The 15,923-nt window shown below is 48.1% G+C and overlaps 1 protein-coding gene across 4 annotated transcripts in view; it reads left to right on the top strand.

Annotated features, from left to right (window-relative positions):
• Window positions 1-545: 545 nt before the first annotated feature.
• The window catches only part of INSC (inscuteable homolog (Drosophila)), a 119,171-nt gene continuing 103,793 nt past the window's right edge, over window positions 546-15,923 (top strand). The window contains exon 1 of one of the 4 annotated variants that reach the window (XM_012725593.1): window positions 546-602. Coding sequence is in view for 1 of the 4 variants with exons in the window: in XM_004683017.2 (XP_004683074.2) it covers window positions 6,906-7,001 (96 nt within the window). In the remaining 3 variants the exon portion in view is untranslated. Of the gene's footprint in view, window positions 603-6,761; window positions 7,002-7,656; window positions 7,681-8,831; window positions 8,887-15,923 lie in introns of those variants that run through there. The other 3 variants (XM_004683017.2, XM_012725594.1, XM_012725592.1) reach the window with 3 other exon arrangements.

Genomic DNA, 15,923 nt, shown 5'->3' with positions numbered 1-15,923 from the left:
GTAGAGGTCCAGACATTTTAGCACTCAGCTCCCAGAATGTTGGGATAAATAACTAAAAGCTTTTCAAAACCCACAAAAATGTTCAAGTTTCCAAAGCTATTAATGACTTCAAAGTATGAAAATGGTAAAACACTGAAAAACTATTTAAATATCTACATGTCCACTGGTTTATTACAAGTCTACTCTAATGTAGGTGTCTATGAATTATATTTCATTTGAGCTAAAGCTGCATTTTAATGTAATGTTGGATGAGGATATCAAAAATAAAGTAAAATACCTGGTTTCTCCCTCAATCATCCCTCTGGGTGCAAACAGCCACTTTACCACCAGAGGGCGCATCAAGCAGGCACTTAAACTCTCGGGATCCCGACCTCCCAATAGGGTCCCAGGCAGATCGCCCAGATTCACTTCTCATACTTTCCTCTTTTTGAGACTTCAGTTTCTGGCCTGTAAATTTGAAAGAACGATACCTCCTTTACAGAGGTAAGCCAACGTCCTATTGAAGGTACTCAGGATTCGGAGAACACAGGGCATTTCTTAAGGAGGTTGGAAGTTTCTTCTCCAAAGGGACTTGACTGGAGATACCCAGGGGCTGAGAAAAGGTCAGTTATGGTGAGACTGATTTTGTTACTTTCCTACTTCTCTCTCAAAGGTCAAGAGCTAGAGCAGAGAGGGGTAAGTGGAGGGAGTGGGTGAGATGAAGGGTATGAATGAGGATCTGCATTTTGGCACAGGACTGCTCTTCTTCAGCCTGTTTTCCTCACTAAGATTTACTCTTTCAAAATGCTATGCTCATGGTGGGCTCTGAGTAGTCCCGGCTGCAGTTGGGGGTGGGGAAAGGTGAAATTAGGGAAGTTTTATCTAAGTGTTAGTCTTGGACTCAACGTTAAAGGTTACTTTTTAATCAGAAAATTAAATCATTTATAATTATGAAAGAAAAATCTCAGTGTAGAAAGTTGAGAAGATAAGGAAAGCCAAAAAAAAAATCAATAAAATTAAAGGGGAGAGTGTTTTTATCAGTTATCTCATCCAGGGAAATACCCCACTAGCTATGTATTTTCTCTCTTTTATATAGTTTGCATGTGTTTCTAAAAATAAAGCACACAAAGCTTACTTTAAAACCTGTCGTTTTCAAATTGGAGAGTAGCATGCAGAAGAATGAAACTAGGTAACCATCTCACACCTCACACTAAAGTTAACTCAAGATGCATTAAAGGCATGGATGTAAAGCTTGAGAGTATAAAATACACTGATGCAAACATAGGGAAAACAACCATGACATTAGCTTTATGCATTTGTCTCCAAAGGCAATAGAAACAACTGAGAATATAGACAATCTGGCTGCAGACTTTTTATAAGAAGAATTTAAAAGGACTACAGAAAGGCAAAAGTCTAAGAATGAGCAAGTTATGCAAAATAATGGTTATGTAGCCATATTAGTTTTTACTTTGAGGCACTAACCATTCTAGAGATAGTGAGGGTCATCTTGAAATAGAAATTGACATTGAATTTTTCTGACCTGATATAAGAATTCTAAATGTATATGTACCTAATAACACAGCCTTCCAATATGTAAAGCAGGAATCCAAATTTGTAGCAGGGCATTTTAACACACTTTTCTTGTTGATGATCTCTTAGTGTGGAAATTATCTACTTAGGTCATTTTCTTTACTGTTAGACTCTAAGCATCTTGAGGTCAGAGACTAAATTGATCTTGATGATGTTCACACTTCCAGGCACAAAGCTGGCTTTCACTCACTGCTTGCTGGACTAAATTACCTCCGGCAAGAGTGTTCAGAAGTAGCACATTCACTCCTTGGGAGTATTTTTACTCTTAGAGGATCTTAGTGTCCTCCCCCTTCCCTCAGCTTTCCCAAAGAGGATAAATTCTGGAGAATTTCCCTCTAGGAAGAATGATGTATCTGAGACCAAACCTTTTAAATGTTAGGTGGGTATTAATTGCAGGGAATTTTAAGTAAATCAATTTTTTTTTTCTCTCCTACAAAGTCATAGGCTGGCATAATTTCTATTAGAAGTATCCTTTCTGGGCAATTATCCATCCATTCCCAATCCATTCTGGGGGTTGGCATTAAGGCTTTTTAATTATTCAAATTGTCAGAGTTTTCATCTTCTGGTGAAACTTTGCTGGAAGCTCCTGTGGCAGCATTGTGCATGCTTGATGGTGTAGCTAAAGTTCTTACTACTATCTTTGGCAGGCCTTAGCCAAGGCTATAAATCTGGGCTTGTCAAAACCATTATCACAACTTAGAGACTTTCTGGAGAGTTCAGTGATTCTCTTGAGAGGCTTAAGTGAAAAGAAGGCTGTGGGGACCTGTGTCTTGCTTTTTTCTCTGGGTTCTTGTTATTATCTGCTTGCACTGTGTACCTTGCCCCATAGTGTCCTCCTCCTGACTGCTCTCTCTGGATCCTGAAAAGTTAGTCCTCAGATCATGTCACTTGGGTTCTCTGGCTGGGGTCTGCCAAAGAAGCCATGGGCTACTCAGATGGTAGAGCAGAGAGATTATAGACTTTTTTTCCTGCTCTGGTGCCATGGTTTTGAGATTACAACTTTTGCTGAATCTTCCATGGCTTCAAAGCCCCTTCCATAGAATTCCATCCAAAATAGCTGTTAATGTAGTTGTTAATGATTACTTTGCCCCTCCCCCCAAGATCTCACTTCTTCTAGGCTTATCTTTCTCCCTGAACTTGGGAGCAGAAGAAGCAGAGGAAACTATAGATTCAGTCGAGAGAGGCCAAAGGAGCTTCTAGTGCCAGGCCTTTGGCAGGCCTTCCAGAAAGACACCTAAAGCCAGCCAGAGCCAGCCAGAGTCAGCCTGAGAATCCACAGGGCCCAGAAATGTGCACTGAGTCACGCCCTCAGTTGTGCACCAAGACAGTGGTGGAAGTGATGGAAGTTACACTTTTTGCCATGTCTGTTGGGCTTGTTCTGTGTGTGTTTTGTTCGTTTGTTTGTTTTTTGGCAGTTGTTGTCTCTCAGCCTTTGTTAAGAGGGCCTCTGTCTTAGCTTAGAATGGATGGGCACTGCTCAGATGCCTGAGATTTCCCAGGAGTGTGGTGTTGAGGAGGCTGGTTAGGAAGGGTATAACTGACCACACAGCAGGTGCTGGCCTGACACCTCTGTGGCCTTTTTTACCTGAGCTCAACAGCTTTTGATCCATTGTCAGGAGACAGAAGCAGTGATCCCTGCCATTGGAGAATTGGTCTCCAAAGTCCAGTGGGCATCAGAACTACCTGGAAGATTTATCAGAACACAGCTTGCTATGTTTCTGATTCAGTGGTTCTGGGGGGATGCCTGAGAACCTGCATTTACCATGCATTCCTGGGGTTTGTGGATGCTGCAAGTCTAGGAACCACTCTGGGTTCCACCACACTGGGGAGCTGCATGTTTGCACACTCACTCATCTTTATACATCCTAAGGATGCAAGAAAAAGGGGCAGGAATCTTGGGTTCTTGTTTTCACTAAGTGGCTCTGTGGCTGTGTTTCTGAAGGTGGTTTTGGTCATGAGTCATGGAAAATAGCTTGTTATTTTAAATAAGACACAGCATTTATTGGGAGGATGCTTGGGAATCTCTTTGAACTGAATGAGGAGTTGAATGGTGAAGGCAGGGGGTGGACAGAGCAGTCCTGGGGCCCTCAGCAGCTGGAGCTCATGTGCCTGCTGTCCTTTGGATCAGCCATTGGGTGGCTGATCCTTCACTCACAGCCTCTAGTCCCGCCTATTCAGATTCCAAATGCTGATGGAGGTCATCTGACTGACCCACAGGAGTGGGGCCTTGCTGCCCTCCCCCACTTGGTCAATTAACCACAGCTGGTGTGTGATTCCAGACTCAGGAAAACAGGTAGGGCTGCATGCCTTCACTTCCCTTCCCCAAGCCCGACTGCATTCAACCAAACAGCTATCAGCCCATGAGGGACCTACTATGGTGACCTTGATCATGATTTTTCTCTTTACTGGGTCTCAGTTTCCCTCTCTGTAAAATGAGGGCTTTGGATGAGTGTTTTTCACTTGAGTGTTTTTCTAGTGGGCCTTCATCATGGTGTGGGATGCTTGAAAAAAGAGACCTTCAGGCCCTGTGGTGTGCTGGTAAATGATCCACAAGTGACTTTCCAAAATAAAGCAAAGTAAAACAGAACAGCATGTAATGATTTTTAGTGCTTGCCCAATTTGTGGTATGAATAAATATTCCTACCATGGCCATTTTCAAGCCAATGACACGAAGTAACTGAATATGGGGCTGGGAAGAGAGGTACACCAGGGTTGGGCACTCCCCCCTCCCCGACCCGCTCACTGAGTCAGAACTTCTTAGGGAGGTCTTCGAATTTGCACTTCATTCTCCCTCCTCCTCAGGCCATTCTGGTGGAAAATAATATTTCAGAAACCCTGCACTCAAGAGTTTTGTATTCATTCCTTTGGCCCTTAATTCCTCCATTCTAATTGTATTATAGGTCTCACACTGGCTCTCAGAGTTGAGGAAAATTTTCCCTTTGGAGAACATGACAAAGCAAGGTCTGGAAAGATCCATGGGCCGTGGCCCAAGTGAGTCGATGGCATGTTAGCACCAGCCTGTCTGGGACTCTGTGGCCAAATCCCTCTCCCAGGCCCTTCTTGCCTGTTCCCTAGTCACTCTGGGAGGTGGGGTGCATTCTCATGTGCCCATCAGAGGGATGTGGGAGGGCATTACAGGCCCTGCCATCACAGCAGTGGGTCCTAGGGCCCATGCCACCTCTCATCTCCTGGCAGTTCAGCCGCCGCCATCCTGACCATCTGATCTGATATCTCTGACTCCAAACTGAGATGTACAACATCCTGATCTTGATAACCTTCTCTGAGCAGGTGGGGGAGCCATCTCTTCCTGAGCATGCCTGGAGGCAGGGAGGGCCACGCAGAGCCCAGAGGCACAGCCCACAGAGCTGGTGGGCACAGAAGCTGGGGAGATGGAGGCTGGCAAGGGAGAGTACAAGCCACGGCGGATGTACAGTCTCTAGGGACACTTCAGAAGAAATCATTTGTGCTCAGATATCAGGTTGCACATTTTGTTTTGAGCTGAGTGGATCTCTGACCTTCTCTTTTTCTATAAAGCCATGGTCCTCAAAGTGTGACCGCCAGATCAGCTGCTTCCACCTCACTGGGGTATTGTTGACAAAGGCAAATTATCAGGCACCATGATTTCCGGTTGACATTTGGGGGATAAACTCTTTCCCAGTGTAGATGCCCAAGGCTGAGTTGCCCTCAGACCACAGAGAAGATGGTCTTTAGACAGCAGAAGCTATCAGAGAATTATGGGTGCATTGGGGGTAGAAACCACTAGACACAGTAGAGATTGTTGTAGCTAGACAAGCCTCCTGGGCACTCTCTATGGGGAATTCTTCAGTGGAGGCTGAGGGTCAGCACACTCCTCTTCTTGTTTGAAGATGTCTAGCTTAGTGTGGAAATTTCTGGCAGTGGACATGCTCCTGAGCTTGCTACACTCTCCTGCTGTCTTCCTCTGCAGGCCTGTTCTCTCATCCTCCTGGGCTCTTTGTGCCCATCATGGCTCTGTCCCCTCTTCTGCCCAACTCCCCCTCCCACCAAGATCTTTCCATCTCGCTGCAAAACGGCTCCCCTTCCCCTGGAGCACACAGGCTCTGTTCTGCCACACGTGTGTTCTTGTGCCAGGGCCCTGGGCCTTGCTCAGTCTCAGCTGGACCTTGGGCACTCCTTGGATGCTCTCAGGCCGTGCTCCGGGTCTCTGAGGTCCTCCTTCCTGAAGTTTGTGTGTGACCTCTCCGAAGATGCACCTGAGCCTCCTTGTAGTGACTTTGTAGGTTATATTCAAGCTGGACTTGGAGCTAAGGCTGGGGTTGACTACTCTTCTGCTGGCTGAGCTGTAATCTGAAATCTCCCCCTCAGTGAATATGAAGTCTTGACAATGAATGAAATCTTCCACTCAAATATGGAGGTCTTACCTCCACAAGTGACTTGTGAAGTTGGCGGAGCTGCTGACATCGGCTGCTAGAGAAGAAGACGACATGGAGGCAGGCTAGAGAGGACCTTCCTGCCACAGCTCTGGAGCATTCCTGAGGCTTCTGCTTTGGTCAGGAAACTATGTTTGGTTGCGTGTGTGCTTGCCGGGTCGCTGAGTCCCTCCCGTAGCCGTGTGGGTGCCCATGCATCTCGTGCAGTCGCTCCCTAATCTCACAAATCGTGAGGCCAGAGACAGTTGATTTAAACCAGCTGGCTTCCACTCTCCTAGAATTCTCATAATAACTTCTACAAAAGTTACTTTGGTGGCACAGTGAGCAAGGCACAGAGCTCCTGAGTGCACTTCCTGCTGCTTCTGTATTAGGTTATTATTATTAGATGCCACATGCAAGTTATGTAACCCCCATGCTCACGTATACGTTGGGGATCATCTCAGAACCAAAGTACTTAGAACCAAGTTATGAATGTTAGTGACTAGGGCATATGGTCCTTCTCTATCACGTGTTTGGGTGAGAATCCGAGTCTGTGACTATCTCAGGCTCTGTCCCTCTGCTCGTGTGGGTGTACATATGTGTTTGTGTGTGTGTCTCTGTTTGCATGGTCAGGAAGCCTCCTGTCTCTGGGTGCAATTTGCTGTTGGCCCAGGTCTGGACTCCCTGAGCCAGCCAGGGCTGATGCCGGGGATGGAATTTCCATTAAGAATTAAGCAGGACAGTGCTGGGAAGCCAGGCAGGCAGAGAGGAGGGGGCAGGGGGGGTGATGCTCAGTTCTGAACTGCCTCGGAGACAGTCTCTGCCACCTTGGTCTTGGGTTGCAGACCTCGCCGGGACCATGGCCCAGAAGGATGGGCCGGGAGAGAGGAATTGCCCGCAGGGGCCTCAATAAGGAGGCTTGGAATTGCTGTGGCCAAGATTGGAGACATGAGGCGCCCCCCTGGAAATGCAGAGGTGGCCAGCGAGGGTAGAGGCGGCTGGGGCCTATGGGGCCAACAAGCATCCTGGAGACTGGGCTGTGCCGTATGTATATGGGCAAGTGCTTGTGAGTGAGTGTGTGCATGTACGCATGGGTATTTTGGGGAATAGAGAGGGGGGAGTCTTCCTAACAACTGCCCAAGGGAACATGTAGCCTTCATACTACATGTAGTATTCTTCACATGTAGCAAACCAAGTCTATTCTTCACTAGCCCTGAAACCCAGGCAGACTCCGGACTTGGACATAAAAGGTTTCTGCGATTTTTTTTCTTAAATGTTATTCTGTTTATCATCTAAGTCTTATCCAATTTCTAGCATCCTAAAAATATATCTCAGCATTCCAGGTACTTTTCCTGATCTCATTGCATACTTCTAAAAACCTATGAGTTAGGAAGGATTATTATGATCCCTGTTAAACTATAGGAAAAGAGCTACAGAGAGAGGCTGAATGACTCATCCAAGGACTCACAACGAGAAAGTAGTGTAGTCAGGAGGCAAAGTCAGGATCTTGAGGACAAAGGCCTGAGTGTTTTTATTATGCTGCTAGATCTATTCGAAATGGCCTCAGAGGGAAGGTTCTACAAACTTAGCCCACTTGAGGAAGACAGTGACTCCAGTGTTAATGTCTGGTCTGGTGCAGGGCTGAGGGCCCTAGTTCTGGCCCCAGGCCCTGGGGTGGCTGTGCGAGACACGCACTGAAGCCCCTTTCTGGAGAGCAGAATCGGTATGTTCTGATGGATGGACAGGAGCTGAAGGTGCTGGTAGGCCCCGGAGAACTGGGATGTTTGAGTTGGGAGCTTCAGTGTGCCCAGGGCCAGGACAGTCATCTGTTGATCTGGGGCTTGAAAATAGGAATGGGGGTATGAGCATTAAGCAAGACAGACTGAGAAGGACTTTGGAGTGATTAGTATGCCACTGGAGCGGGTCCCCTTTCTGAGCTCACAGTGTGGGCATATTGCTTTATTTTACACAAGGGGAACTTGGGTTGGATAGTAAGAAGAGCTTTCTGCTAATGAGAGAGTTCAAGCTTGGGAACAGGGTCCAAGGCAGCCTGAGGACTGACTTTGCTTAATGATCCCAGAGAGTGACTCAAAGGCACTGGGAGGAGTAGGGTGCAGTTTCCTTCCATTTCAAAAAAATGCAACATTCTTGAGCTTTTGGGTAGGAATCAGGCTTCTTGTCTAGACTTAAGCATCTCACAGGAAGAAGTCTAGAGAAGTTTGATGTGCCCTAAGTTAGAAGGAGACTGCAGCCAGCCCTTGTCATTTTTGGCAGGTTGGTGATCTGGAGGGTGACTGATGTGGGCGACTTAAATTCCAAAGGGAAGCACCTGTGGTGAAGAAACCAAGTTGCCTTCCAGGCTTTTGGGGGCTTCTCGGTGTTTGGCTGCTCTCTGGGCAGGGACTCTGTGAACCACACCCCAACCCCCTCCTAGTTTTGTTTCAGCTCCAAGGGAAATGACTGTAGCTCATTCCCTTCCCCTTCCCAGATGCTGGCTGCAGGGTCAATGTGGGCACCCCAGCCCTGATGGCTCCAAGGCTCCGGGGTGCTTACCCACTGTGACTCTTGCTGTACCGGGGTGATCCAGGTCTCTAATTAGGCCTGACCACGTCCCCATTCCAGCGCTCCCCACAGAGGAGCGCTCCTATTTCCACTGCCTGGGGACCAAAATAGCTTAGCGGTCGGTCGGTCGCTGAGACTGGCAGGCAGTGGTGGCTGACAGGACAGACGGAGGCTTGGCAGGGAGCGAGCTGTTGTAGAGGGTCCTGCAGCTGCCTCTGGGTGGGCGGGGGCAGAGCTGGGCGGGGGCACGGGGCAACAGGCGGCCCCTCTGGTTGGCCAGCCCAGCTGGGCCACTAGGGCAGAGCCAGGAGCCTCAGCTGCTCCCTGCCACGTCTGGCGGCTGAACATCCCGGCTAGCTCCCTCAGAGTAAGTAGACACGCTTCCAAAGTGGGAAAGTCACTGGGTTCTTGGATTCTCTGGATTCAGCAGCTGGTCCAGGATCTGCCAGCTGAGTCCGGGACAGAGCATGCTTGCCAAGGTTGGATAGTGGGAGTGTATTAGTGTAAGTGCTTATGAGTGGGAGTGAGCGCGTGCCAGTGGGAGGGAGCGCATCTGGGCCAATAAGTCAGCATGTGGAACTTTCTAGCATGTGCTCCAGGGTGGGAGTGTGGGTGGAAAACTTGGGGACTTACATATAGGTGGGCCTGGGGTGCATGTGCCTGCATGCCTTGCGCCGTGTCTGGGCCTGGAAGTGTGCGGCAGACGCCTTGTGGGCTGGGTGCATGTGTAGATGTATGTGAGCTAACTGATGAAGGCAGAAGCTGGGGGACAAGGAGTGTTATCTGAGCTCATACTTTCTAGGGTGACCTGACTTGCCCCCACATGGGGTGTCTTTTCTGTGGGTCAGGCGGCTTTGGTTTCTCAGCAGTTTGGGAGCCCAGAGTTTGCCTTCTATGCTGGAGTGAATGAGGCTCTGATTATCCCAGGCCAGGGTGGGAGGGCTACTTAGGGGAGCCCCTCACTTACTCAGTGAGGATGAGCCTGCAGACAGCCGTGTCCACCGCCGTCACTCACAGGGCACCCTCATGCACACACGCACAGCTTTCTGTTCACACACACCCATCTTGCACACACTTTCTCTTAGTACAACCAGCAACACACACTTTCAACATGGACACCTGTGGATGATCCCATGTATGCAGCACATGGATACATGTATGAAACATACGTGTGCACCAACATACAGCCTCCTAGCGCGACCCACTCTCAGCTTCAATCCCCCTTTGAGGGGCCCTTTAGGCTTGTAGTAAGGTGGACAGTGAGTTCAGGAAACTGGCCTGGTAGGGGATACCTGAAGTCAGGGGCTTCAGCTCAGCTGGGGGTGGGTGGGGATCAGGGCAGATATGACACAGTACTTTCGTGTGTCCTGTTTGATCTGGGGCTTTAGCTCAGGGTCTGGGATTTAGAAGCATCTTTTGCCCTCATGGATGTGAAAGACCAGTCTCAAAAGACAGCCTGGGCTCTGAAGTGGAACTCAGCACCAGTAATTTGCACAAGCTCCTGCTTACCGTGTGCATGTCCCCTGCAGCAGATAAGCTGTGAGCCTTCCGTGGTGGGCCCTAGGACAATGAGCTGAATGGGGCTGATGCTTTTTTCTCTGCTTTGGTGAGATGGGACCTGCTTTGTGTCTCCTCTCAGCAGATGGCTGGAAGGGCTAGCCTGGGCTTCACTTCCCTGCTTCTCCCAGGGTTATCTCTTGTCTTGATAGAATCTTGTTCTCCCTGACCTTCACCTTCTGGGGACTGCTAGGAACATGTTCTCCAGTGCTTGGCGTTAAGTGCTACAAAACGGCACTGCTGGTTGTTGTTATTGCTTCTAGACCTCTCCCATCCTGGCTAGTCTGTGTCAAGCTTCAGTGAGGTGTGCAGATTAAATGTTCAACTTCAGTTGTATAGTTAAAAAGACATCATGGCCTAGCTTTTTTGTTAGTGTTTATGGTTTTCAGTCAAAGCGTACCTGAATTCTCACCCCTTCAATACCCCCTAATGTGTAGGGAAGAAAACTGGGCTTCAGCCATCTCCCGAGGGGTGCTGGGATCTGCCTTCTGGTCTGAACCTTGACCTGAACCTTGGGATGGTTAACTAAGGGTAGACTGCTGGATTATGGTGATGGCACACGGGTGACTGGTGATGGGAAGCCCACAGGGATTACAACTGAGATGGAAAAAGGCACAGAATGATGTAAAAATAAACTATCATATTATTTTAAAAAATCAGGATCGACTGTGATCAGCTTCGCAGTCTTCTTGCAGAGTGAAGGTGATAGGGAAGGAAGGCTTCATGCCTTGTCCAGCCTTCTCCCTTGTGGGGCCCCTCAGTCATGTTAAGACTCAAGAAAAGACTCAAAAATGGGGGTGGGGGTGTTAGGAGACTAAGTCTTACTCTCTTTCTTTACTGATTTTACTAATCAAATATATATGCCTGCCAATCAAAATTTTAGAACAACAATGAAGAGCTTCAGAACAACCCAACAAATTAACATAGTTTTAGTTTACAGAAGAAAGATTTGAAAACAGAAGATTGTAATAATAACTGCCATTTGTTGAATATTTAGTGTATGCTTTGTTTCATTTACTTTTCCTAACAACCTTCATCTGTTAGCAGTGTTATTATTTTTATTCTGGCAAGTAAATTGAGGCTTAGAGTACTCAGGAATTTCTACAAGTCTGTGTGGCTCCTGACCTCGTAACATGTGTGTTTCCTTCTAATTCTGGCTACGAGGAGACTCTTAGTCCATGGTATTGCTCCGTTCTAGTAGCTAGTTAGTTGTACTCCTGATTTTGGCTTTTAATTTCTGCTTCAATAACATTATAGTATACACATCTTTGACTGCAAACTCCTACATCCTTTATTGAAAAAAAGCAGAATAAGTAAATGAACAATTGACAATTAAGCATTCTATTGGTCTCCAAGGATGAGAACAATTTTGTATGGGTTTTTTGGGGAAGTTTCCAGTTTCAGATATTTCATATGGTTTGCAAACCATATGTCTCAGTTTTGACTTCTGTATCCTTGCACTCTGATTCAAGAACAAATCTTGGGGCTTTTCTTACTAGCAGTTCTGGGATATAATGCCCATCTCTGTGCTAGCTTAGACAATGGGGACTGTTGAGAATGAAGTGGGCCATTGATAAATGCCCCCTTCTCTGAATGTTTCAGCTGCCAGCTCCTCCTTGTCTCAAAAGCACAAGTGTCTGCATGCCTGAAGGAGTTTGACCCCTGCCCTATGCCTGGCCTGGCCTCATGGCCACCCCTTCCTCCCATGACCCCTGCCAAGGTCCAGGACTCTGCTGGGAGGCCTGTATCTCTTGGACTTGAGCTCAAGCTCCTCTCCTATGGACCGTGTGGTTTCTGATCAGTGATGTTCTTTTGGTTTTGGCGCTCAGGCAAAAACCTTGGGTTTTGGGGGGTGGTGGGACCTACAAGACTTTTCTCCTCTCTCCCTGATCAGTGAGTCCAGAAGCCAGTGTTCAGTCCTTTCTCTGTCCCCATGAGGAGCATTGAAGTCTGCCTAGTGGTTAGGAAGTCATCTGTCACCTCTTATTTGTAAGAGATATGGATCTCGGGGTACATATGAATGTAGGATAGGGCTCTAACTATATCCCCAAGTTGGGGTAACAGCTAACTAATTCACTCTAAGACTGATTTTTAAAATTTTTTAAAATTTATTCATTCAGAACTGGGGTACAAGCCAGAGGTGCAGGGACTGTGAGAGGATTCGCCAGAGACAGAGTGGGGAGCAGAACAGGCAGATCAACGGAGTACACTGCTGAGGGGAGCAGCAGGCGGGTCAGGAGAGATCTGCCATGCCATGTGGATCACCTCCGGGGCTGGGTGTAGAACTTGCACTGAAGTGGCTGTGGCCAGCTTGCAGTGCTGTGTCCTAACCCGTTGCACCACTGGGATGGCCCTGATTTTATTTTTTACCTTCACCAAGTCGTTAGCATTTGGGATGGGGAGTGGGGGTTGGTGGTGGTGGTGCTTAGCACTGAAGAATGATTAGAAGGACTTTTAACAGTGGCCTTCAGGCATTCTACTGGGATCCGATTGCCGCGTCCGGCTGATCGGAGCCGAGTCCGGCGAGGGACGATGAGGTTAAAGAAAACACAGGACGCCGAGGTTCTTCATCCAGGAGTCTCTCATTTATTTCCAGCGATCCCTTATATACCATTAGGCAGTAGGAGTGGAAGATTAAGGCGGGAAAGGTGGAAGTAGGGATTTTCTCTTGCCACACCGCCTGCAGCTGCCAGATGCTGACACTCCCTTACAAGGGAGTGTGCTAGGGCAGAGAAAGGTCAGGTCGTCCCTGTGGGTCTTAGGCAGATAAACACAAGTCTGTGATGGCTTTATCGCCCGATCACCTGGCCACCTTGACATGCACAACAGGGGTCACATCCCCCGGAGCCCTGGGGGTAGTATGCTAACTCGGCACCAACATCCGATTCTGCATCTCAGTAAGCAGTAAGTCACTCCACAATGGTAGCCATTGCCCATATTCAAGACTAATTCCCCCCCCCCTCCCCCAGAAGCAGAAACAATACCCTGGGAAATGCATAGTACAGGTGAAGTGCTGGGCATTGAGGTGAGTGAGGAATTTGCTTTTCTCAGGTAAATGCCATCTCAAAAATGTAAAACGTGTTTCCTTCTCTGCTGGAGCTTCTGATTGTTCCCTAGACTTTCAGGTCAACAAGTGAAAGTGTTACAGGGTAGGGAGAGGGGCACCCCTGAAGCCCCAAACCTGCCTGCTGTAAGTGGGTTCTATCATCTGCTGCATCCAGATAAAACATAAAAGACTTTAATGAAAAGGGACTTTAATACAGTGAGTATACAACACAGAAGACAAAATATATAATGTCTAAATCAAACACCTGAAGTTACCCATCCCCTTGCGGGCAAAAGTCAACCCAAAAGGGATTGGCCCAAAGCAAGGCTGAAAGCCCACAAGACTAAATATAAATAAAGCACCTTCTGGCCGGGGACCCATAGAAAAGGGTCAGAAATGGCCAGATAAGTCTGGGAGGAAAAGAGCAAGATCAAAATCAATATAAACACTGCCATGGTCACCTCCCTACATCTGCCTTAACCAGTCCAGGGCCAAGAAACAAGCATGGTTTCTTCATCACATGTTGCTGCTCCATGTGGCTTCCTCAGGTCTCCTTCGGTCTCTCCATCCCCACCACCCCATCTGCTTCCTTTTTTTTTTTTTGATTGTGTAACAGGGTGGTCCCTAGGATGTCCTATAACAATTGCTTCTCTTCTCTCTTTTTCACTCCTCACCTCCACCCTACTTCTGGGAGGGGCAGGGAACCTGGAACTTCCCCTTTTCTGGGGACCACCCTGGTACAATTGCAGATTAAAAACCAGCAAGATCAGGGAGGAGGGCATAACTTCTGCTGGGGAAGTTTACTGTAGCTGCTCAAGTTAAGCTCAAGTTCAGCAGGCTAACTCCTTCGTGGGCTTTTGCAGCTCTGGTTTCAGGTGGCCTCCAAACAACCCTGAGAGCCAGGTACTATTTTACAGACAAGAGAACTGAAGGTTAGCAAGGGTGAATGATCTGTTCAAGGTCAGAGCCAGAAATGAGCAATGCCATCCCAGGTTTGGCCAGCATTGACCACCTGGCAAGACAAAAGCCTCAGAAGCAGAAAATCCACTCTTTAGCCTACTGAGGAAGGGGAAGTTTTGATTTCTCTGGCTCCAGGATCTGTCATCAGCACCCTTGGCCTTTCCAGTCCTTGATGAAGATGGCTGTTCTCGGAGTTAGGGGTACAGGCACAGAAGACCTTTGAGATTACATGGGGGCCCCATCCCACATACTCACCCCTCTTTAAATGGGGAGTGCTGGACATCTGTGGCCTCATTTCTCTCCTGGAGCCATTTCCTTGCTGAGAACTGAGCCTCCAGCCAGACTTTACAATCTAGTCATCTGGGGCTCCCCTCCCCAGCCCCAGGGTCTCAATGCAAAGCTTTGGGAGAGCCTTAGGTCCCCTGAGGAAGTTTCTGGGCACATCCGGTCCTGTTTCGCTGTGATGCAGCATCTGTGAACATCAGCAGTTTGGCTGGGTAATTGTGTCTAGTGTTTATTTTCTGCTGGAGAAATGGGCTGTTTTGTGGGCTTGGAAACCACGTGCAGTACAGCCTGCCGGTGAAGGGTGTGAACTGCAGGGTGGGCCTGTGTGTGTGCTGGTTTCAAAGCCCTCACAAAGGGATCAGGCATTGGCCTCGGGCCCATTCACCACCTTTGATGAAGGGCACACGTGGCTGTGTGTGCTGGCAGCGTGTAGGAGGGCCCGGGTGCTGAGGTCCCACGGAGCTGACTCGGTTTGCCTCCCTGTAAAATGGGCCGATAGTGCAATGATGATGCTAGAACTGAAGAGGTCATTGAAGCCAAGTGTCTGGGGTAGACTATCCGGACTTCTTGGTCTGCACTTTCTGAGAAGGAGCTGCACGAGGGGCCAGAAATCTGATTCCAGATCCAGCTTAGCCTCTGGGCATGCTGTGTTATCTTACCCTCCCTGCTTGCTTTCCTTAGGTGTTAATAAGGGAAGAACTCACTTCTGTCAGTCTTCTGGACTTTTTTTTTGGAAATTGTATCCTTTATTTGCCTGTTTACTTCTTATTTTTTATTAATTTATATATCTATTTACATTATTGTTCATTTTATTCTCCTCCTTCCCCATGGGTGGGTGAAGTGGCGGAGAGGGAAAGTAAACATTGTGCTTGGAGTTTTTTGAAGATAATGAAAGGGACTGAAGTCAGGGGCTCTCTTGGAAAATGCAGAAAGTTTAGTCACCATTATCTATTTATTTGTGCTGCACCCAGTAACTAAGGTCTTTTGATATGTCAGCACTGTGCAGGGCACTGGGTATGCAGTGCCCTGGACACCAGGGTGTCCCTGTCCTCAGGCAGCGATCAGGCTGTGTGGTAACACAGGAGTCTAAGGGGTGATGGGCCTGTCAGAGAGACGAGACTGTGGCAGATGCGGGAGGCATCCGTGCCATCAAATCTTGAACTGAGGCAAACACAGTGGCCTCCCCAGAGGTGGAGAAACCTTGAAGGATGACATGAAGTTTCCATAAAAATAAGACAAGGGCAACGTTAAGTCTTCAAGGGCTTAGGTGTAGGCTGACAGCCCAGCAAACGTAGAGGCACTGTAACAGGGTGGTCCCTAGGAAAAGGGGAAGGTCCAGGTTCCCTGCCCCACCCAGGAGGGTGGGGCTGAGCAGAGAAAAAGGAGAAAAGTGAAGAAGAGAAAAAAGAAAAGAAGAGAAGGAAAGCTGGATGGGGAGCCAGAGGAGACCTGAGGAGGCCACATGGAGCCGCAAGCACGTGATGAAGAAACCGGGCTTGTTTCCTGGCCGTGGACTGGTTCAGGCAGATGTGGGTGAGAGACCTGTAGGGAGGTGA

Source organism: Condylura cristata, unplaced genomic scaffold (assembly GCF_000260355.1).
Source record: "Condylura cristata isolate star-nosed mole 26May11 unplaced genomic scaffold, ConCri1.0 scaffold00015, whole genome shotgun sequence".
In the NCBI taxonomy this organism is placed as follows: Eukaryota; Metazoa; Chordata; class Mammalia; order Eulipotyphla; family Talpidae; genus Condylura; species Condylura cristata.
Note: the sequence above shows the minus strand (reverse complement) of the source record. Positions and strands in the feature narration are given on the sequence as shown.